Genomic DNA, 22,929 nt, shown 5'->3' with positions numbered 1-22,929 from the left:
GCCGGGCCCGAGTGAAGCCAAGTACTGCAGGAAGGAAGGGAAGGAAAATGATGGGAGGCAATGGCAGTGTTACATGATTACAGTATGGGATCTGTACCTGCCCTTATCTCCGGACAGTTGGGGCACTGAGCTGTGCTACGCCATCCGAAGTTGTAGTGCATTAGTGGGGTGAGGAAAGTGTTAGTTTGAACTTTGCGAAGGACATGTGCTTATTCCGTGTTGAGTGAGCGGTGAGGTTCGGGCAGAATAGCGCGTTTTTTTTTTTCTTCCCCCGAAGCTTCGTAAATTTGTAGGTATGTTTTAGGCAACGTATTGTAGGGTGGCAACGAAAGGTCGTTTTTTGTTTGTTTGTTATTGTTGTTCCTCTGCTTCAGAAGAGGTAGTCCGATGGCTGGTCAGTAGAACGATCTTCTTTGCAGCTTTTGTCGATGGCATGCCGCGGTGAATTTCTGGCTGCTTAGGTTTACGCAGCGCTGTGAGGACATTCATATAGATCCCTGCGCCTGTGCGTTTGTTTATAAAGAAAGATGAATCTGTTAGACGGGTAGCCAGGACGCACCGAGAACTGTGGATTCTTCGCGAGAACTCTGATTGAAAGCCCGAGCGCCGTACGCGTGCTCTGCAGCGCTGGCGGAGCTTCGATCTACCTTGCACGTAACGATCCTTTTCGCAATAGAATAATTCCGATCGTCAGTACGTCACCACTCAAAGCCACCCTGCTATTCAGGCGTCATATAGCGAATCACGTCAGTCGAGGCATGTGTATGGCGAGTGTCTCGACTGAAACATCGATACGGGAAATGCGCGCGTGCCTTGACGCTGCCTTTTTCTTACATGTGGTTTGAGGAAGGTGCTATTATTATAGTAGCATGCATTGTACACAGGGATTGTCCGCGCATGTCTCCTGTATAGGACAAGGGACACCCTCGCACGACTATTTTCTTTTCTTAACGGCGGCAAGGAATGTTCAGACTGCCAGTGAATATTGGTGAACTCTCTCTCTCTCTCTCTCTCTCTCTCTCTCTCTCTCTATATATATATATATATATATATATATATATATATATATATATATATATATATATATATATATATATATATATATATATATATATATATATATATATATATATATATGCATGCAGTCAAGCGATGAAGCCTTGCTTCGAACGCCGCTGTCGGTGGATCCAGCCTAGCTTGCATACGTACGCCGCTCGCACAGGCAGCAGCAGACTGCGCTACGAGCGCCGACTCACGTAATATCCACCGCGAGGAGAGGTCAAAGACGTGCGGCTTTCTTTGCGTGGGTCAGCGCCGCCGAGATTCCGGCGCGTACGCTCGTGCAATTCTTTTCCGGCACCGCGCCAGCGATTGCGAGGCTTTTGACAGACAGGCGCCGCCCTGTTCGCTATTTCTTTCTTTCTTTCTTTCTGCACCAGAGGTCTCCCGGTTTGTCGACGCTAGCTTGCGCGTCGGTTTCTGCATAGCGGCGCTGCTTGTGCGATGTGCTATCTCTTTGGCCTTGAGACGTTTTGGGCTTTGTAGCGACATTCAGCCTCTCTTCATAGCAAAATCGTTTCGAGAAGCGGCCTTCTTCTGTTGACAACGGTGCATGCGGGTTCGATTCCCGACCAACGGCTGCCGCGCTTTAGAGAGATTTCAGAATGCCGGATTTAGGGGCCGTGTATCTATACACGCTCGATATATGTAAGCGCGCTTGTTCAGCAACTCGTTCAGACTCGCAACGTGCGCTCTATGTACAGCAGCGAAATATGGTGGCACGGTATATATCGTTTATTCGGTTCCCGGATAAAGTCCGTCCTCGACAATCCAGAATGCCGAGTGTGGCAAAATCGGAGGAGGATTTCCCGTTATTTATTTATGTTGTCGACGATATATGCAGTGGCTCCTTCGACGGAATAATCACGGTCGGTGTAATGTAGCGACGCCTTCCGCTCTAATTCGTGACCAGGGGAATTAGGGCTGAATTCACAAAGACTTTCGTTCGTAAAAGCTGTTTGCATATTGACCTGCGCTTATAATATCCCCCATCACACAAGATCGATTCTATATGGCACTCTTATAATTCTGTGTTGACGGTCGTCTGATCCCGTTGATTCCTTCTATATAGCGCTTCGTCAGTGGTTACTGCAGTAACCACTGACGAAGCGCTATATGGAAGGAATGGCATCGGAAAAGGCATCACTACAAAATCGTGGTCCAACACTTGCGAGCGGGCACGTCCGTGCGCCTCTGCATGCAGGGCGGCCTCCTTCCGGTGCCTGGGCATTGCAGCTGTGAATTAAGCGTTATAAATTATTCCCGCGGCACGGTCGATTATATAGGCGTCCGTAGTAGCGTGATCTTTCTTTTTCTTACTCACTTATACGGCCATCTGCGGCGACAGTATGCTCTCGATGTTTCCTCCTCCTCTTTATTCTGTGCCCTATAGAGCGTTTACCTTTTTGTCTCTGCATCCTCCTTCTACCGCGCTCGCCCATATTTTCTCATTAATCTAAAGTACTCGTCGAAAGCGGCTGCGGTCGTGCGCTTTCAGTCAGTCGTGCGCTTCCCGCGCGGAAGCTGCACGCCTCGAATGCGGTCGGGCGTCATGATTGCGAGTTTCAGTGAGTGTATGCGGTTATTCGGTAAACTGAATCTCTCCGCACCGATGTCTTCGTCGCAACGGACGTGTACGGAAACGCGACGCGTACTGTTCAACGACAACGCCCGGCCAAGGGCTGAGAACGTAATCGTGTTTAATTGCCTCCGTGTCGCGTAACGACTGACTGCGGGGCATTGCGAAGAGTGTAGCTGCTAGCTGTGAAAAAGGAGGGGCGACGGCTACAGGTTGGCTATGACGTCGCATAATACGATCCCCTCTTCGTTCGGTAATAATAATTGTAGTAGTAGTAGTAGTAGTAGTAGTAGTAGTTGTGGACCTCTTACGACGTGGCAGCGGCGACTGGCGATTGATGAAAACAGTTCACGGATTGTTTCGTACTGTACGTATCGTACGCTAGCTTGTCCTGTATATCGAGTAGTTCGTTATAAGCGGGTTTCCTGCTGCTCCCCTGTTTTCGCTCCTCTGATCGACCTCCGGTTATTTTGTGACGCCACATTTTAGCGTTCTTATTTCCTGCGCACGGTCGTCCGATTGCACTTGTGTTACGTGCCCGTTTGTTCCTTCCGGATTTCAAGGGCAGTGTCGCTGTTATAGTCATGTATCCACAGCGTCCTCCGTACAATCTATTTCATCGTGCAATCTGCAAAACCGTTCCTTCTTTCTATAAGCAGCTCCATACGGTATTATCCTTGGCTCATCGCATACCGCGAAACCCGCAAGCCCACGCAAGTTCGTCGCTGGAACCCTTCTGGCCCTTGCGCCAATAAACTCCAATTATCATCATCGTCGTCGTCGCCGCTGGAACCATATACGTAATCGGTGTGCCTGTTCGAGCCGATCTGCTCCAAGCTTTGTCGTCTCTTTGCCCGACTGTGTGATTGCACGGGAGCATTGTCTTATAATCGTTTTCTATATATATCGAGCGTGTGTTGCCGTATATAGGCTTGCAGCTGGTGCGCTGTGGAGAAGTCGTAATGACGTAATTGTTCTGTGCAGGAATACAGCCGCGTGCAGCTGCATTGTTTCTGTACGGAGTGTCCCACGTTACCTGTGCCAAAATGTAAACGTATATATAGAGTACATACTGCGTAGCTGGACAGAACCAAGGTAATGCGTGCTGTCGCTTGGAGCGATTCAGACTATTATTTATTTTATTTCGCCTAATTACGTAGCCAGTTATTATTAATCAACTTCTCAAATAATATATTCAGAGCGAAATCGTAGACCATCCCGAAAAATTCCTGATCCAGCTTTCTGTTGCGCAATATGTGTTACATAAAAGATAATTCTCCAAGCCTGAAAGAAAGCCCGCAAAATACGGATAAGTGCCCCGTGGCATCGTAGAATGGGATGCGGTTATTTGGCGCCATTCACACCATATAGCATCCTTCGCGCTTCGCTGTGCTCTCTTTGAACCTCTTCTAGCCTGATGTCGCGATTCCCCGACATACCGAATCGTTAGCTTATAAATCTGAACGGAACGTCATTTCTGGTCATCCAGCAAAAATGCGTCAGCATGTCGCCATGTCTGAAACGGAAAACAACGCTTTGCGCAGGGTGCTTTCAATGAGGGTCAGCACTCCAAAAAACATGCATCCATTCAGGCGCATAAAATTGAAGTCGCCATCCCTGCAATACCAGCTGTTTTACAGAATGCCGTGAGATGCAAGATGGTTGGTTCACCATGCCAAGTCTGACTTTGTTCAATGCGAAAAAGACATTGAAAATAAAGACATTGTTTTGTACTAAATGCCTCTGCGAGTTATCTTTTTTTTTTTTCCGATTCTACAAGTATAACCCGGGGTAGCAAATGGTGTGAGGATAATTTTCGATGCTCTTACCTCGCATACTAATATTTCTAACTGAAATTTGAATGCTTCTTTTTTTTTTTTTTTTCGTCGGAAAGAAATCGGGCTTTAAGAGGTTAATACCGTTTTAACAACTACGTTATATCAACTCCGATCATTGTAAAGCGGCGGCATGCTTTTACCGGTCTAACAAAGTGAGGAAAATAAGCGAGGAAGCGCGTTCATGGCAAGAAGCAGTTGTCGCTAAAGATACCGCCAAGCGGCTCGGTAGTTGGTGTGGTATATTCAATTTGTCTATACGCGGCGACTAAATTTTTGCACGTTACGTCATGCTATGCACATTACACGTAATCGTCTTTGTGTGTACTCAGCCACCTGACATTAGTGGTATACTACTAGGAGCGGGTCGCTCTTTGCGGGCATTCCTAAACCACGGGTGTGTCGACACACCACCTTTCAAGTGGCGAGCACGGGACTCTCTCCTCCTCTCTCTCCCCCCTTCGGCTTTCCAAAGGCGATAGCCGTGCGCGTGGGTGCCATGCTAATTAGCCTTGAGAGGCTCCAGAGGGCGCGTGACTCATTAAAAGTTTATCGCCGCCCGTCTTCATCGAGGTGCACGGTGTTGACTCGCGCTCCGCCGCTTTCTTTGGCGGCCTTGCCGCCTTCGATTATACTTTCCTCCTCGCCTTTTTCCGTGCTCTCGCTTGTCCCCCCATGGTAACGACTCCTTTCTTGTCCACACTCGGCTGCTGTGACTCAGTGGCTATGGCGCTCCGATTCTGAGCTCCAGGTCGAGAGTTCGACTCCCGGCTGCGACAGCCGCATTTGCAGGGGTGAGGGTGAAACTTAAGAACGTCCTTGTACCGGTGTTCGGGCGCACAATAAGGAGCCCCGGGTGGTCGAAATTAATCCGCTGTGCGGCGTCTCTCGCACCCCCAAAATCCCACGTACTGGGTGACGCCATGCGGTCCAAACGATGCGCCGCATAAGCGGCCGCCATGACCTTGAGTGGCTCAACACTCGCAGGGTCAGATCGTCTACACGTACTGCGCAAATACTCAAGAATGCGGTCTTGGGAACGGTCGGTCATCGTAGCCCAATGGCAAAGCATTGCGACCGTAAAGGCGGATGATGTAGGTTCCGCTCCCACCGGTAGTAAGGTTTCCTTTCTTTTTTTTTTTTTTCGCCCGCATTCACTTCTTTTCCACGTGACTATATAAAACAACAAATTATTGCCCCTGTCCTTTCGTTCGGTACATTATCTGTTGACTTCTTATGGTTGTGACTAACAAGAATCGCCCCCCCGCCGCCCCCCTTCTTCTCGTTCATCACAACCATTGAGTTGCCTTGGGACGATAAACGCCGTAATTTAATTCTTCTATTTCCACAACCGTCATTTTCGCTTTCCCCATTATCTGTTTTTATGAGACGAAAGGAGGGGGACGCTTCGAAGCGAAGTGATGGAGGGGCCCGTTTTGTGGTGTCACATTCTGAAGTGATGACATCATATACTCTCAGATGGCTCGGGAAAAATGTGTTTTCGGCAGGCGAAACCGGTATACATCTGCTGTGAACCGGGAAAAAAAAAACATAATATAGTTACTTGTCAAGGTTGCGTGGGCTCGGAAATTTCAGCCTACATGGTACGTAATGGTAAAGCTTTTTGACTGTAATTAGTTGTGGGTCGCAACGGTATCTGTATAACTTGGACAAAAATGCGATGAGTGTATTTCCTTTCTTTTCCTGTCACGAACCGCAACAAGTTTCACTTATGCCATGTCGGAGCTACCACATCTAAGGGAGCGTCAAAATGTCCGTATACAAACGTTCGAATAAGGGACGTCGGGCCACTGCTCCAGATTCTAGCGCAGCTCCCCCTCCTCCATCCCACTTTTCCTTCTTTTTTCTCGTCGTTTAATACATAAAATATCGACATAGTATCTAGCTGGCTTTCATACATAATTTAGTAGCGATTTAATATTAATCATCTGACAGGGGTAAAAGTTGGCTGTATGAGCGAGGCATGAGAGAGAAGTCGACGCAGCTGATGCAACTTGTCGCTCTCTTGCGAATAAGCCATGCAACACCGTAATTCCGCGTTCGGTTCGATCACGGCTTGAAGTGATCGCTTTTCGACTGTCCCTGAGTTTCCGGCTCATTCATGGCAGTCGCGGCTTTCTTCCGCGCTAGCTTCTTTATATATATAGGTGGAGATTTTATTCCCTTAGTTGATATCTACAGAGCCGTCCACAGTTAGGGGCGTACCTCATCGGTATTCACTCCGAAAAAAGCCACTACTTCTCTTATTTCCTGGGAAGAGATCAGCCGAGACGTAGCGTTAAGCAGACGTACGTGTTAATTAACGCTAGATTAGTGTCTAGGCTTTCATGTCAAATTCCGGCTGCTGTGAGTGCCTCTGTTAAGAACATACCTATTTAGAACGACGTTTTATGACGAACAGGTACATAGCGACTTGTACCAGACGAGTGCCGCCAAGCGTAAGATTTCATTACCTAGGTCATTTCCTTTCACTTTTGCGGCTAGTTGAGACTACTGGCGGACCATACCACCCATATTTCGCCGCAAAGATCGAGGCAAGCATCTTACTCGATCCACCGGCCAGGGCTGCGTTTGCGTGGCAGCAGTCACACAAATGCCGTCGCATTCCAGCCGTCGCCGCCACAGAGCGTTTTTATGGGCCGGGTCTCGAGACGCGCAGCGCTGTGTCGTTCGTAGGCGTGTTCTGCGGGGCTCGCGCCGGCGGTCGGTTGCGACGTGGCGAGTGGAGAGCAAAACGCACGTGTGCTTGCTCTGCGGTGGAGGGGCCGGGGGAGAGAGAGAGAGATCTGCGAAAACGAAGGAACGCGAGGAGCGGGAGAGAGGCTGCAACGTCGAGGTGCTGGGGGCACGCCGCCGTGAAGGAGGCTGGGAAGATCATCGCAGCCTTGCAGACTGCGCGGCGGCGGCGGCGTCCGCGGCCGTTGCCGCGTTCGCGAGGTCTCTCCGTCCGCGCTGCCGAAGGTGGCCGAGAGCAAGAAGGGGTGTCGCTCGCATTACGTCAGCCCAGGTGCCCTCACCCCCCCCCCCCCCTCCTGCTTCCCCGGTGGCGTCGAGCGGCCATTTACCGGGCGACAAATCTCGCGTGTCGCCCGCCGTGTGGGACCTCTCATCTCTTCACTCGCATACATCGCCACATTGCCGTCGTTGCTCGGGCGCTTGGCGACAGCTGGTTGCGGAGGAGCGCGCGCGTGTACCTACCTGGCCGTCGAGCGCGAAGCGGTTTCAGCGCTCACATCGCATGCTTCGCCCGGTACCGTTATCGGCTCGCCGGAAGTTCTCTTGTCGGCGTTTTAACGAGCAGCAGTGAGTAGATTTACTTTATTTGGTCTGGAGGGAATCAGCGAGGATGGCTGTGTGTGGTTAGCGGGAAGGAAAAAAAAAAGAGAAAAAAAGGACGTGCGTTTTTGATTGTCCGTTAGCTTGCATCGCTTGATGCGATCGGTGCTCGGGTAATCTAGACGAAACATGCGTAGTACTTCCAACGCCACTGCGGCGATCTTGCCTGAAATCGCAAACTTCCTCCGCTTGGATGGAAAGTTATCGCTATGCCCACCTCTGAAAATTTTCCGTATGGATGTTTTGATATAGTTGCGTTGTTTAATTGTGCGTTCGTTCCGGCGCAATATTAGAAACTCCGGAAATGAAATTAAAATCCTGGTTTCATTTCCGCAGGCCGTAACAGAATTTGGAATCGAGACCTTCGGGACAGCCATAGGGAGATGCGAGGGAAAGGAGCGGGAAATTGACAGTTAGAAAAAAAAAAAAAAGTTGAACAGTTATTGGAAATTTTTGGTCTTGCTTTTGTATCGACACATAGGTGTCCAACTTATGGCCGCATTATAGACATGTCTAACATGGTAAAACTGGTTATTGGGGCTACATGTAAGATCCACATTTGGACATACTGTTCCCAAGTTAGTGCCACATAGGTTCAACTTTCCAATGGTGGCAATAAGTTAATTGCTTGCCTCTGGTTATTCTTTTCTCGGCAGCTTTCTTTTTGTTTGTTTGTTTAGATATAAATTTATGTGCACAAATTGACCACCGTCACCGTGAATATGACTGCTAATATCTAATATGCCATATTCTTCATTTCACAGAACGCAGCCTCGAAGACCACGAAGAGGTCCTCCAAGTGTACGCATCCTGGGGAAAGAACAAGGAGCACGGTGGGAACAATTTCTACTTCCGGCAAGACTTCAGGAAATATGAGTTCTTCAATACTCCCCTGGTGAGTTGCTTTCTCCTCGTTGCAGATATTTCAGCACTATGCATTGCGCAACACACTGCATTGTCGTTTTCACTGCATACTGCGCCGCTGATAATGTTAACAACTTTTGGCACAACATCAAGCATGGTTATTTTTTAAGGCTGCTTGACATCTACTTTGGCACCCCGTGTAGTACTTGAACAAATTCAGTCAGCTTTTTAGAATGTAAGCAACAACAACAAAAAAAAGTTTCTGCCACTCTTGTGTTAACCTTTCTTTGCACCTGTGCAGTAGGTAATCAGATTCTACATTCAGTATATGGTACTTGCTGTGCACTGTTGGCCAATTTATTTTGCAGCCTAGCATTTTCCACTCTCTACGGTGTCTACTGAAATTAAGTAAGCATTGCTGGCATCGCTTCATCTCTGTTTTCACTTTCTTTCTGTTGCTCCCTTCCATTTCCCAGCAATTCTTCTCTCTGGACATGGTGGATCTAGGGCCTCAGCTTGACTGCCTGGCAGAGTCAACCGATCTTGCAAAATTGATAACCCTGCAGGTATGCTAGCCACATTACTGTAGAACATCACTTGAACAAACGTTAGAGTAGTCATAGGAGTTTGGCAGAGCAATGGGCATGTTTTATGCACATATTTGAAAGATAAGAGTGCCTGGAAACTTTAATTGTTTGAAGAAATCCATGTTGAAAGACTTTCATAACGATATGGATTTCTTCACACACACACACGCGCGCGCGCGTACACACACACACACGCACACACACAGTCGACTCTCGTTACAACGGACCCTGATAAACCGACAAAAAACGTCCGTTTTATCCGAAGTCCGTAATTTCCGAGACTCTTCACTTCCGAAACTTTCGTCAACATTATTGCGAAGAGTGAGTGACGAACGTCCAAAGTAAAAAACAAACAGAAAAGTCGCACTTTCGCACTTAAGCAAGATAAGCGCAGCAGCAGCGAGCGAGCGAATTGACCTCCGCTGTATCTCGCTTCAACGCGAACGTCGAAAGCGCAGCACATGGGGCTTTTGCATTGCCCAGGGGTCGCTGCGAAAAAGGTGCGAAAAAGCGCCCTCTGTGCTAAAATGGGTCGTACCAAGCTCGGTCGTCTGCTTCGGAAAGCACGTTTACAATATTGACCCGCCACTTTCGGTTGTGTTGTCACGGCCTGCAGCGAATATCGGGCGCCGAAGATTTTTTCAGGAGTGGCACGCTGCGTAAAGGCAAGAAATTATGCAGTTCCGAATACGTGTATGCCGTTAAAGAATTAAGCGGCGAAGTTTTAGCACGGTGTCAATCGCAAGTGAAGCGAGTCGCGTACGAAGTGGAACTTCAGGTAAAGTTTGCACGCTGCTAGATTCAGGCGCACAAACGCGAGGAAATGCTTGCTATAAATGAATCCACAGCAGCGATAAGCAGACATCATGTGTACGGAACTGCTCGAGCACACGACGGTACGCGCCACGACGGCAGCGGTCTTTCAGCATGCCGCGATGTACAAACTGCGCGAGCGCACGATCGTACGCGCCGCGACGGCAGCGGTCTTTCGACATGCCGCGAAACGGCGGGTCTCCTGCAATCTTTGCCGCTAAACATGCCGCTAAACAAGTAGTTATGCCTGCGTTGTAGTAGCGGCCATCTGTCACTTTTAATAACTGGTAATAACTAGTGCAATGCATATGAGCTCGCACGTACGTGCGAATTGCGCTGCAGCGCGAGCTCGTGCGCTGCTCGCTTGATGTAGCTTTTAATGATAACGCTCGAAAATCGATCTGCTGTAATCAATACTATCTTGCTGTGCTGCCTCAACATGCTGGCTTAATTGAGGTCAAGTATGAGCATATTTAACTCTCTAACCTGCGCTGCTCGTAGTGGGGTATATGAATTGTCACCGAATCAGCCCGGCCATTTGTGGTCATTTGCACACACCTGGGCACTTCACCACTTCGCACCGGTCGAATTGTTAATTGTCGCTGTGGCCGGGTTTCGAATCGTGAATCACCAGCCATGCCTGCTGCTATGTCGGTCTGCCGTCGGGACTGTAGGTGCAAAAGACCGAATTTTAGAACGCAGATCTATAATCAAGCAAGCTTCAAGACAGGTGAAGCAGTCAGCATGGCGCGAAGTTTCGCTTACCCAGCGCGACGAACTGTAGTTGTACAGCGCGCCCGACGCTCCGCTTCGTGAGGCCTTGAAGGGAAACGATAGAATCGGATGTTGGGATTCAGGCCTTCTTTTTCATGGCAGCCCACGACGCAGCAGTATCGACGGTGACGCTAGGTTTGTTCGATTCAGAAAAAGGTGCACGGCACCACAAACGAAAAGGTGCAGTGGGTGCCGGGCTGCACCCACTCGCTGCAAGGTTCAAGGGTGCAGTGCACCACGGCGGCACCTTGCCTTGCACCCCGTTCAATCGAGCACGGGGGTGCAGGGTGCACTGCTGCACCTCGGGGAATCGAGGGTCTAGGTGCAGTGCACCGTGAATAGGTGCAGAGAAACTTGGTTGAATCGAATAGACCTGCTTTTTCAATACTGAGCTAGGTCCCTCCGGATCGGCGTTGCCGATTTCTTCTGCTTCCAGCATTACGTCCCACGGCACACGGAGAGTCCGTTTTCGCTTAACTATAGGCTGCGACCAGCTCGCAGCGTGGTCTGTGAGAAGTGACGAGCCTTTTCGCACTCGCAACAGGGCAGAAAAAAGTGCGAATCGACGCAAAACTCGGTCTAGAAACGTGCTACGCCACAGCCAGGGCTCAATGCGACCCAAGCTGGTACGACCCAGATGTCGTTTCCCGCGCCGCCACCAGGCGCCGCTACTATACCTCAAACTCCAGCGCAAGACGCCCATATGAGGCTAACTGCACTGGGCGCTCCTTGTCCACATCGCAGGGCCGGTATTTTGTAGCGATGCCTTTTCCGATTCTATGCTTTTTCAGGCTTTTCGCGCTTGGCCACTGGTCAGAGCGACGGTCTGCCCACATTATCAACGCGATCAGGCGGCCGTGTGTGGTGGATGATAAGAATAGCATAGAATAAGGCATAAGGCATCGCTACAAAATAGCGGCCCTGATCGCTTTCAAGAAACGGCGCCCGCGTGGCCGCGCCGTTATCAGCAGCCACTGGAGTAGAACCCCCCCCCCCCCTTTTCCCCTCTTCCCCCCTCCCCAACCGGTGCCTCACACGGGATTGACGGCGCGCTTCTGCCCCGCTTTCCTCCCTTCCTCGCGTGCGCGCAAGATATTGAGCCGCGATCGTCGGCTGACTCTCGCAAGTCAGTTGCCAGCCGGTGTCGACACCGCAAAGTCCGTTTTATACACCCGATTTTCACAAAAATTGTTGCCAATTTCATCCGCTGTAGCCGATAGTTCATTGCAGCGCGGTCTGTTAATAGCGAACTTCGTTGCATTAATAAAATAGGCAGACCAAACTAAGGTTGAAATATGGTCTGTTATATCCTAATGTCTGTTGTACGCGGGTCCACTGTAACGAGCGTAGACTGTATATGTACATACAATCTTTCTCTCTTTCTTTTTGCATTGTTTGCTATTACCTGCCTAATTTAATGATACTGCCACACTTTCCCTTATGTACACAAGTGGATATTTATTATTAAGTACTTATTTCATACACTGTTAATGTCAAAGCTGAGATTGAGGTATGAACGTCTCAACAAACCTGTGGAGTATTTTCGCAGTTCTAACAAATCTTAATAACCCTGTAGTTTTAAGGTATATTTTGCTTCATGACTTTTCTTTTTCTCTTTTTCTTTCTTCATCTTTTTTAAACATTAGCGTGTTGGTTAAGTCATCGGACTTTTTTTCCCTTTTTTCCAGAACATCCTAAGCCAAGGCGAGCGTTGTCCCGTGGTGCACAGCCTGCTGTGGTACCGGGAGCCCGGGAAACAGTCCTGGAAGCAGTCCTACTTCCGAGTAGAAGACGGAGAGCTCTCCGTTCTCCCATCGGGACACAAGGTGAGCCATGACTGCTTGCTGCTGGACCATATCGACATTCAATTCGCATTCACCGCTGCTACTGAGCATTTGGAGAATGCAGTGCGTCTGGTTGCCTCGTTCAGTGGAGTTGTGCCAATGGTGGCAATTAATGTTTTATATTCAGTGATGTATGTGTCATTGTGCTAGTCCTGCAGTTTATAGCTTGTTGATGAAAGCATTGTGGAATAAGCTATTAGACTTCCACGTGGCCTTGTCTCGACCAAAAAATTTCTGAAGTGTGTGTGTGTGTGTCAGCTATTGCATAAAGAGACACAAGGGCAGTGTCCTTGCTTGGCGTCATGATAACATGCACCTTCCCTTGGCACTGGCTTGATTCCCACCTTACTTCCCCAGGACGAAACGTGGCAGCTGCAACACATTGCCAGCTTGAAGGACTGGAATATCTATGTGCCATACGACAAAAGCCTGAGTGGACCAACAGCGTTCCAGTTCTGTCTAAAGGTCAGTCTTCCCAACTTGCGTACAAGGGTTCACCAGTTGCGTTTGTTGAACTCTCGCATATATGCCCCATATGAAGTGGCTCCAAGAAGCAGCTTGATTTACATTTCAGTTCTTTTGTGTAATACTAGCAGCCAGTCTCTGTTTCGTTAAACTGGGTTGCTCTGTACTGCTACCTGCTCATATATTCTCTTGCATGTCGTGCAGCCCACGAGATCCAACGGCACTGGAAGCAGCGATCTAATGTGGTTTTGCAGCAGCACAGAACAGCAGCGCCAGTGCTGGATCATTGCACTCAGACTTGCAAAGGTAATTTTATTACGCTATTTTTGGAAGGCTTTTGTGAAAATTTACTAGTATGTATCAACTTCAGCCTTATCTTCACTACACTCTCGCATTTATTGTACTTGCGAGTTCTAGTACTGTTGCAGTGTGTTACAAATTACAGCCTGTTTAAGAGTAACCTTTTATTTTCTTGCATGATTTATTTTGTCAAAAAGATGCACTTTTCAGTTTTGGAACTTCTTTGCCTGCTCTTATTTTTATTAATAGCTCTTTCTGCATCTTTCTATAAATCTCTGCACCAATACCTTGTTGACAGTGACAGAGTCCGAGGTGCATGCTGTTGACAGGGCTAAGGGCTCCCAAACCTCCTCCCCTTTTTGTTTTTTTCTATCCTTAAATGCACTGTCGGTTGACCAAGTGCTTGGAATGCGACTACACAAATTCATTCTGATTACAGTTTGGGAAGAAGCTGCGTGAAAACTACAAAGAGCTACGGTCCCGCTACTCTGAGCACGCATGGGCTGCAGAGCCCGACCGGGACCCCATGTCTTCTCCCTGGGTTGCAATGGACTTCACAGGAAGCAAGGGGCGAGTCATCGAGGACCCCCAGGAAGCAGAAGCTGTAGCAGCAGCTGAGGCTCATGTCTGGAAGGTAGTGCCTCCATTGTTGATCCATTCTGATCTCTCAGGCTCACAGCGGTAGGAGAGCAGTATACAGATGTCGTGCTTTTGTGTTAGAAAACATAAGCCCGATCTCGGGTTCAGAAGCAGTGTTTCAATGTTTTGATGTTGCTGAACACAGTAAAAAAATCTCAGTTTCGTCTGAAGGTCGAAGCATCAATTGCGATAGCAAATTAGTGGACAGCTATATGAAGTAAGGATAGTAGTTTTATCTCTTGTATAACTTGTAAATGTAGCTATGCTAACTAAATTAACAAGCATGGTGTCACACGCACATAAGCAAACATGAACACATCTCACTCAATGACCGTGGAAACTTGCTATCAAAATGCTGGAGTGAGGAAGCGCGGCAGCAGCAGTAAGTGAACTGACCTTCATGCTGCGTCTCGCATCAACGTGAGCTAAGTCGTGAAAACGCAGTGCACGGGCGGACTCTGTCCCTGTCGGAGACGGCTTTCAAGATACAGTGACCTGGAGTAGGTCACCCCCTGCCCCCCTTTTTCTCTACCCTCATCCTGGAGCCTTGCACTCGATAGAAGATGGCGCGCTTGCTCACCGCTCTCCTCACTTGCGTGCGCAATATTGAGCCGCAATCGCCGACTCAACCTAGCACGCTTTCACTCAAATGTACAGCATACGGCGCACGGCGACAATTTCATCGTCCTTAAACTTTATACGGAACCCCATGACAACGCCAACACCAGTGGCAGAAATGCACCTGGAGTGTCCATATAATTGCTATCCTAATAAAAGGTCAGGGCTGCCAGAATTAGTTCATAGTACTTAACTGTAACTTCTCTCACAGCCTGGTTGTTAAAACAACATCACGATGTCATATGCGATTTCTCAAAGATTAGAAAAGGTTAGTTACATTGTATTACAAGCTATCACAGACAACAGGCACTCGCATATCTGAGTTTTAGTGTGTGCATGTGTTTAAGAGTCACGTACATTTGAAGAGCAAACATTGTTGCTGGAAAAAATAATCATATGGCCTCATTGTGAATGTGATCTGGCTCTTATTTAGGTTGAGGGAGAAAGACTAAAGTGTAGGGACTGCTAGTTAAAGCCTAGATCCATTCTCATTAGTTATGTTCCACTGAATGCAGATCGGCAAGATAAAGGTTCTGCAAGCCAGTATTCATTCAGCACCTGTAGCTGTAGGTAGAATGTGGTCCTGATTGATAGGATATTTGGGAAGTTGGCATCTTCTCTGCAGCGGTGTGCTCAGTGGTGTTCATGCTGCTTTGAACATCCATTATTGGCACTCCCTGTTACTGGATGGTTTTAAGAGCTGAGGCCAGATACTTTGCTCTCTTCGTCTTAACCGAGTCTTCACTTTCTTGCAATACTTGCAGAGGAAGCTGCCCTGCTGCCGGTCAGGTCAGGCTTCGCCAACAGCAGTGCCACAGCCAAGCGGGCCTCCTCCCCAGTGGGCAGGGTCTGCAGCCACAGCTGAGCTGGGGCTGCAGCATATGCAGCCCTGGTTCTACAGTGGCATGTCACGTGAGGAAGCCAGCCAGCTGTTGCTCAAGCATGGCACAGTCGATGGCGTTTTCCTTGTCCGGCAAAGCCTCACCAAGCCCGGCTCCTACGTGCTCTGCTATGTGTACAGAGGGAAGGTGCACCACGTGCAGATTATCTCCGTGAGTTTCACTTCTGTTTTCAACATGACTGCGCTATAGCCACTGCATGCCCAATATATAAAGCTTTTCAAACATGAAAATATTACAAAAGTTAGTTTTCTGACTGCATTTGGGCTTCTGAATTTGTACATTTACTGTGGACAATTTCTTTTTCAACACCACTTTGTGAGTGTCTGCACTTGTTGTATTTGCAGAATTGCTATCATAACAATGGATACTTGCAATTGCCTAAGACATGTCATTACTATCTGATCTTTTTTTTCATCAGAACTCTTTACTGCTGATGCCTAATAGATTCTAGTGGATGTTAACCCTTTTAGCGTCACTGACGTACCAGTATGTTTCCATGTTACTGCCTGCCCAGTTCCTTTCGACATTCCTGTTGTCAAATGAGAATGTGAGGAGTACACCAAGAGACTGTTTGCCATTATCTTTGTCATTTTTTTTTTCATTTATGCACAACCAAAAATATTGTATTGTATTTGTATTTGTTTTATAATATCTGAGAAACCCGACACTGAAAGGGTTAAGTGCTGTTTCAGTGCAATCCTTTCAAGAAAAGAATGGCAATATTGGCAATAAAGTGACATTATGATCTGGTTGTCCTATCATGTTATCTTTTTTAATGTGTGGTTACCAACATCTGTTGCTGTATTCTAGATCGATAACTTTTGTGTGGTGTGACGTCCAGTGTGGCATCGCATTGCAGTGATGAGTATCCTTTCTGCTGGCTTATCTAATGAGTGCGCACTGAAAGGAATATCGCCGAAAGTAATTGACCAAGAAACCAACCATGCATTGAGCTGCGGCATAAACAGAATCAGTGTCTCAACAAATATACTCAGCACTGTGCTCTTTTGCACTCTCAGGTGGAAGAGAAGGACCAGCTGTGCTACTCACTTGACAATGGCCGCACCAAGTTCTACGACCTCCTGCAGCTGGTCGAGTTCTACCAGCTAAACCTGAGCTACCTTCCCACCAAGCTAACGCACTTCCTGGTACATCAGCCACGCCGCAAGTGCACGCCACCTTCCTCCTCACCGTCGGCACCCAGTCCCTTCAATTAACCAAGTGCCCAGTCACTAGCAAGCCCATCATACGCTTCAACCCTGCCATCTGAAACATAGATGTCCCCAGCGGACGGTGTAGTGCGTTGTTGAGGATTGGTGTGACTTACGCTTGTGTGAGCTCAACAACATTGTGCTGTGCAACGTCTTTTCTGGAGGTGGAAGAAGGTAACGGAGTGTGTCTGGAACCGCACAGGAGCAGCGGCCATTTGCACAGAACCCCCCCGACCAAGTTTGTTCACGAGCGCGCCATGGGACGCTCTAACCATCGTACTTGTGTGTGCAGCAGGACAGGACAGACTTTGTGGCACATGCTTCCTCTCGTTCTGCTTTTTTTTTTTTTTTTTTTCCACAGTGGTTAAGTGAGGCCCCATTATTGCCTCGTCCTTGTTTTGTAGTTATTTATTTGTGTCTTTGCTGGCTGGCTGGCTGGCTTGGGTCCCTGTCAAAGAACTGTAGAGCCAGTTTGATGCTTCCCCTCACCTCACTTTTTGTTTGCTCATCATCTTGTTTCTGGTCATCCAGCACTGTTCTCCTCCTCCATCGAAGAGTATGAGAGCGATGTCCAAAGAGTCACTGGGCTTGCACAAAGGTCTGAGGTGTCTTACACACGTTGCGCAGAAGCCATGTGAATGTCCAGCCTTGCTATTTGAGCTGTTAAGTGTACACCTAATTATGCTGCATTTTGAGCTGCGCACCTGAGAATAAGCCTTATCTGTTTGTTTTTTTCATTGGCGTGATGCCAGCCTTTATATGTTCATAATTAGTTGACCCTGGAAAACCAAATAGAGCCTGAACTGCTTACGTTGTCAGATGTGTCACAACAGTTGTGTTCAGTGTAATATTCTGTGCAGTTCTTTGCATGTGTAATACTTACATGCTAAGCAGTGTACATAGTGAGAGAGCGCTTAGGAACAGCACGCTGTACACGTGTCTGTAGGGTGCTCTTAATCCTTGATCCTACCTCCTACAATACATGTTGTCTCGGCACTGCATGGTGTGGTGCCCGATACTTATTTCTTGACTTTCTTGTAAAATAAATGGGAACCATCGAACCGTAGCAAAAAGCTTTATAATTATTTGCTTAATGGCAGTCAAAAAGGTTTTCATTTGCATCCTAAATGGGCTGGCAGGGAAGAGTTAAACCCAAATGTAGCTGAACTTCTGTGTTAACGGATGTGCACCTGTAGATTGGTGTGCAAAACCAGTAAGACTGCTTTTGGCAGGTGCAGGGAACAATTGCTTTTCACACAGGCTGTCTCTCATTGTACTGATCATTTGTTCTCTCAGGAATTGCCTAAATACTGCTGCATATGTGGCATTTGGGAAGAAAACCCTTATCTAGGGTCTTGTTGGAGTGACATCTGCGTCTGCTGTACGATGACGTCCATGTGTTGGTCGTTTTGACCGGAGCAGCAGTGTAATTGATGCTAGTGGCTGACACATATTTTTTTTTAGTTCTGTTAGGAGTACCTCCTGGTTGAGTAAATTTAAGGAATAGTTGTTGTAGATATATTTTTTGTATGCATTTAACTGTGCTAAAGTTACAATTAAAGATGTGTCTTGTTGTGCCTAAAACAATTTTTTTTTTTTAATTCTCTCAAGCACCTTTTGTCTAGCCTTCAAATTAGAGATACAAATATGTAGTGAAGGTACTGCGGCATTCTTTTCACAAAATACTTTGTCCCAGAAGCCCCACCTTCTCCACTGCAAGTGTGTGCTAAGGAGGAGTGTTCACTATGCACAAAAATGTCTACGTTGTGTAAAAGGCGATCCTCGAGCTAGCTTCCATTTGTGGTTCTTCATTTTCCTGGTGTCCTTGATGCTTCTTTGGGTGTTCCTATCATGTGCACACACACTGGCATGCAAGTTTGTACATACACATTGTAAATTTGGTGCCCATATGTCATGCTTTACTGTGAAATATTTAACTAAACTAGATGCCAGAGAACATGTATGTATGTGTGCGTGTGTGTGTACTTAAGTTATGATTTCTCATAGTGCACAGTTTTACTTTGGTTTGCTTACATGTGCATTTCTGTAATCCTCAGTAAAACTCTTTGCTGTCTGAGTGACCCAGGAAGTGTTGGACAATACTTCGAATGCAACCTTTGTTCCTCGTGCATTTGGATTTCTCTGATGTCTGCATGCAAACGAACATGTCTGTGTATGGTTCTGCGCTCTTTTGTGTGTACTCCTGTAAAAGGCTGCGAAGACTCACATGATCAGAGATACATCCAGCTCACACAGCATATTGTACGAATGGCAGTTGTATATACTCTCGAGGATTTTGTAATTTCCTTCGAGTAATTGTATTCGTTTTTCGTATTGCTGTCTGTTCACTACGTTAAAAGATAAGTTATTTCAGTCTATTCACTTGAGTCAGGATATTGGAAGAAATGTTCCTAACGTATTGCAAAAATTCAGTCTGTTTTGCAAACCAATGCGTATCATTAGCATTTTCAGGAACTTGCTTTGGCTAATTTTGATTTTAAAAGTACTGGTATATGTTGCTGACCTTCTAAAGGTTGGAAATGAGCAGTACATGATGTCTTCCCAACTCAAACTGAGCAAAGATGGTAGCTGCAAATGCCAGGATCTGCCTTGAACTTTGAGTGGTAGCATTCTTTCTTTTCTCATAATGGGTGGTATGCAAGGATGGTATTGTAAGACATATTGTGATTTATGTGGAGCTGGAGCATTTTTCACTGTCCAGCACTGCCTCAGTTTTCAACAGATAGACCTTGTCGGGTAGCAAGCCATTCTTGTGCACTTTTATTTATAAAGGCATTGCTTGATTGAATGATCTCACACTGCTGCCAGTCAAGCTCATTCTTTGTCATTCAAGTTGTGTGTGTAGAGAATGGAGGCAACATGTGCATAGTCACAACACTTCAAAGTATCATTTATCCTTGCGAGAATATTTGGTAATGATGAAATTTTTTTTCTGGAAAGCGTTTCCTTTTGCTAGACCTGGTTAGTTGTGCATAGTATTATGTTCTATCCAGTTCTGTTACTATTAACTGCTTTACTGGACATAAAGAAACTATGAAAAGTGTCAAGAGGCCTTTCTTGAGTACACTCTTGAGTACAGTTACACTCAATTGACTCATGCCCTACTGTCTTGTACTGCCCACACCGCTCAAATGTGTTCCTGAATGAAAAACCACACAAGCCCTAGTTGTAAGTGTGAAAGCATGATGCAAGCAAATATTCAAAGCATGCATCACTGCAGTCATTTCCTTTGTTTAATCGTTGAATGCTGTCTTGTAGCATACTATATGTTGTATGTTTGCTGGAATGTGCATAGCCCACCATAATTTCAGTCTGCTTGAATCTGTTTGCATGAAGTGTGTTTTCACACACTAGTTTTCGGTAACCTTTGTGGCAAAATTTTGCACACTGTGTGCGCGGCATCCATATATTGAGCAGCTCCAATGAAGACAGCAGCTTTGCTGTGGATTTTGATTAGGAACACGTTTGTGGCCATTTTACCAGGTTGATGAGAGGCACTGGTGTGGTACGTGTGCTAGTGGCCGTTCAGCAAGCGTTGAGGCTGGCCTCATTTGCTGTTCCCCTCTGGTGCAAGTGCTCACAGGCGCGTATGCCACACTCTTCTTCCTCAAAAACTTCTCGACGCACATTTACTCTCAGCCTCGGTTGTCTTATGCTTCGGGTGTGCACTTTCTTTACTGCAGATGAGGCTGATTTTGTACCTCCGACTTTGCCTGGTTTCTTCTCTACGCTTACGATTCTGAATTCTAGAATTGAAAAACGTGTTCCGCTCAAACTGCATCCTGGGAGGGTATCTTGTAGCAATTACTTCCATTTTCGATTCATTGTGCCCTTCGTTTGCCAATTCTCAAGATGCCACAGCCCCTTTACCTCCGTGGTTGATCACTCTGTATGACGGATGATAAGTGAATAGAATCGAAAGAAAATAATGCTTGCAAAATACAGCTCCCGCATGAATTTTGTCTGTACTCACACATGCTTTGGGTAGGCAGCTTGTAGCTGGCATTTAATCCGACAGTCATCTATGAAGCTGATCATATTATTTATAGCTGAACTGAATCTTCCACTGGTGTTGTTTGGTGTTGGAAGTCCAACTGGCCCTGGTGTATTCAAAATTTTATGGTCATCCACGATGTGGTGCATATATGCCAGCTACACACATGTGCAAATAAGTGGTGCGAGCATGATATACCAGGCTAGTTCTGACAAAAGTCATCTGCTTTTCCTTTTTCATCTGCCGTAACAGTACTTTGACTGCTGCAGCTTGACACACTCGTTCACCCGCATGCCAAATGCAAGCAGTTCAGCCTGCTTGATTTACAGCTGTTGGGAAAAACGTGTGGCTTAGGCCAGTTTGCTCGTAACTGCTGGGCCTCGCACTGTGCACTATTCAGATGCGACTTTTCACTGTCTACTGTAATAAAACTCCAGCATCAGTGGCCTCTGAAAAAATAACACTTCCAAAGAAAATCTGGAGAATGAAAGCCTGAATGTGCACAGATTTGGGGTGCGAAAAGCAGGGCAATTTCACTCACTTGACATCACAGGGTTACAAAATGTTACCAATAGCAACAAATGCATCTGGCATGCTTAACTCGAAAGAAAAGTAGCTTGCCAGCAACATGGCACACTCGCGATTTGCTGTGTTGGAGAAGATATTACTTTTTTTCTAGCAAAATCATGCACACCTTTTAAAGAATAATTTTTTACAGGGAATGAGCAGGTAACTACAGTATGCTGTGCTTTGCGCTGGGAGCGAATCTGCTCTCAAAGCGGTTTATCATAGAGACAGGTAACTGATGTCTTTGCTAGAACAAGGCAAATATGCAAGTGTTGGGAGTCATATGTGTCTCTTCCGGAATGTGCCCACTGTCTCGAGTGTTTATTTATTGCGATTATCATGTGTCGTTCGTATTACATTTTGTGTCGCCATTTGATGAAAAAATACAGTAAACCAAAAAACTAATTGTGAGTCTATGCAATAAAAAATTTGAGTATTCACAGCATTCCTGTTTGTCTAATTTCATTTTAGGGTGCTACTCATGAATGAAAAATTGTGCAACTTAGTGACATTCTTGGTACTATTACCACATAAAGCCAACTGAAATAGAAGCTGATGAAGGTATGTTGAAAACAAACTTATTAAACAATGCAGCAGTTATAAGGAGTTAAAATCAATATAATGCAAAGCTTTGTGCGAATGCATAAAGAGTCAAAAACGAGTGCACTCCCACACGGACGCGCACGCGTACACACAAATTATACCGAACCTTTGGTTAAGCGGCGTTACTGACAAAGAGTACGACGGACACCTTGAACGCATAATGGTTTCAGAGGCAGCATTCGCATACGTAGTGCAATTCAAATCCATTCTATCCGTAAGAAGCGTTTACTTATTACCATGCATCCACGGGTGGCTAAGGCGAGCTTTCTGGTTCTTCTTTTTTTTACTGTCCCCCGCGCGGCTGGCGCTGCCGTGGAGACGAGCGGTAACTGGTGGTGGTTCAAGGCACTCCCCCGCGCGCGCATACTGACTGCAATTGCTGACTTGTTCGGCAAGAGAACAGCCAGGCCACGGTCACGAAACCTGGCGAGATTTGCAAAGAAAACTTCGCTTTTAAAATCATGCAACTTGAGGATGTGTGATATCACAGAGACCACCAGTGCAGTGACGTCACCAGGGGGAGGGAGGCGGACCACTGCAGTCGCCACCAAGTCATTATTTGCGGTCGTAAGGAACAGTAATTATATTTCACGTTAAGCAATTCTATGTATCGTGCACGGCATTGTTTAGTTTGTCATTTTAATACAACATAGTTTAACTGATAACTATAGGCTCGGAATTCGGAGTGTCTAGCGGCACAAATTCTAGAACGCTCACAATTAAAATGTCGCATGTCAAACCCACCGTATTGCCATTTTCTTACTTTTACAGAGATAAATGGCGAATTATAGGAAATAAATAGAAGCGTTAATTGACATTTTAAAATGTCCGTTAAAAGTAGTAGAGAGTGGAAATAGAAAAGGGATGGGGGTGGCACGCTGAGCAGCCGCACCAGGT

General features: G+C 46.7%; 1 protein-coding gene across 1 annotated transcript in view; it reads left to right on the top strand.

Annotated features, from left to right (window-relative positions):
* LOC126542433 (growth factor receptor-bound protein 14-like) overlaps nucleotides 1–21,874 on the top strand; it is a 221,745-nt gene extending 199,871 nt beyond the window's left edge. The window contains exons 5-12 of the mRNA XM_050189497.3: nucleotides 8,595–8,725; nucleotides 9,171–9,260; nucleotides 12,557–12,694; nucleotides 13,070–13,177; nucleotides 13,382–13,483; nucleotides 13,917–14,111; nucleotides 15,499–15,786; nucleotides 16,656–21,874. Of these exons, the coding sequence (XP_050045454.1) occupies nucleotides 8,595–8,725; nucleotides 9,171–9,260; nucleotides 12,557–12,694; nucleotides 13,070–13,177; nucleotides 13,382–13,483; nucleotides 13,917–14,111; nucleotides 15,499–15,786; nucleotides 16,656–16,853 (1,250 nt within the window). The 3' untranslated portion in view covers nucleotides 16,854–21,874. The remainder of the gene's footprint in view (nucleotides 1–8,594; nucleotides 8,726–9,170; nucleotides 9,261–12,556; nucleotides 12,695–13,069; nucleotides 13,178–13,381; nucleotides 13,484–13,916; nucleotides 14,112–15,498; nucleotides 15,787–16,655) is intronic.
* The last annotated feature ends 1,055 nt before the right edge of the window (nucleotides 21,875–22,929 follow it).

Source organism: Dermacentor andersoni, chromosome 2, assembly GCF_023375885.2.
Source record: "Dermacentor andersoni chromosome 2, qqDerAnde1_hic_scaffold, whole genome shotgun sequence".
NCBI classification, from domain to species: Eukaryota; Metazoa; Arthropoda; class Arachnida; order Ixodida; family Ixodidae; genus Dermacentor; species Dermacentor andersoni.
Note: the sequence above shows the minus strand (reverse complement) of the source record. Positions and strands in the feature narration are given on the sequence as shown.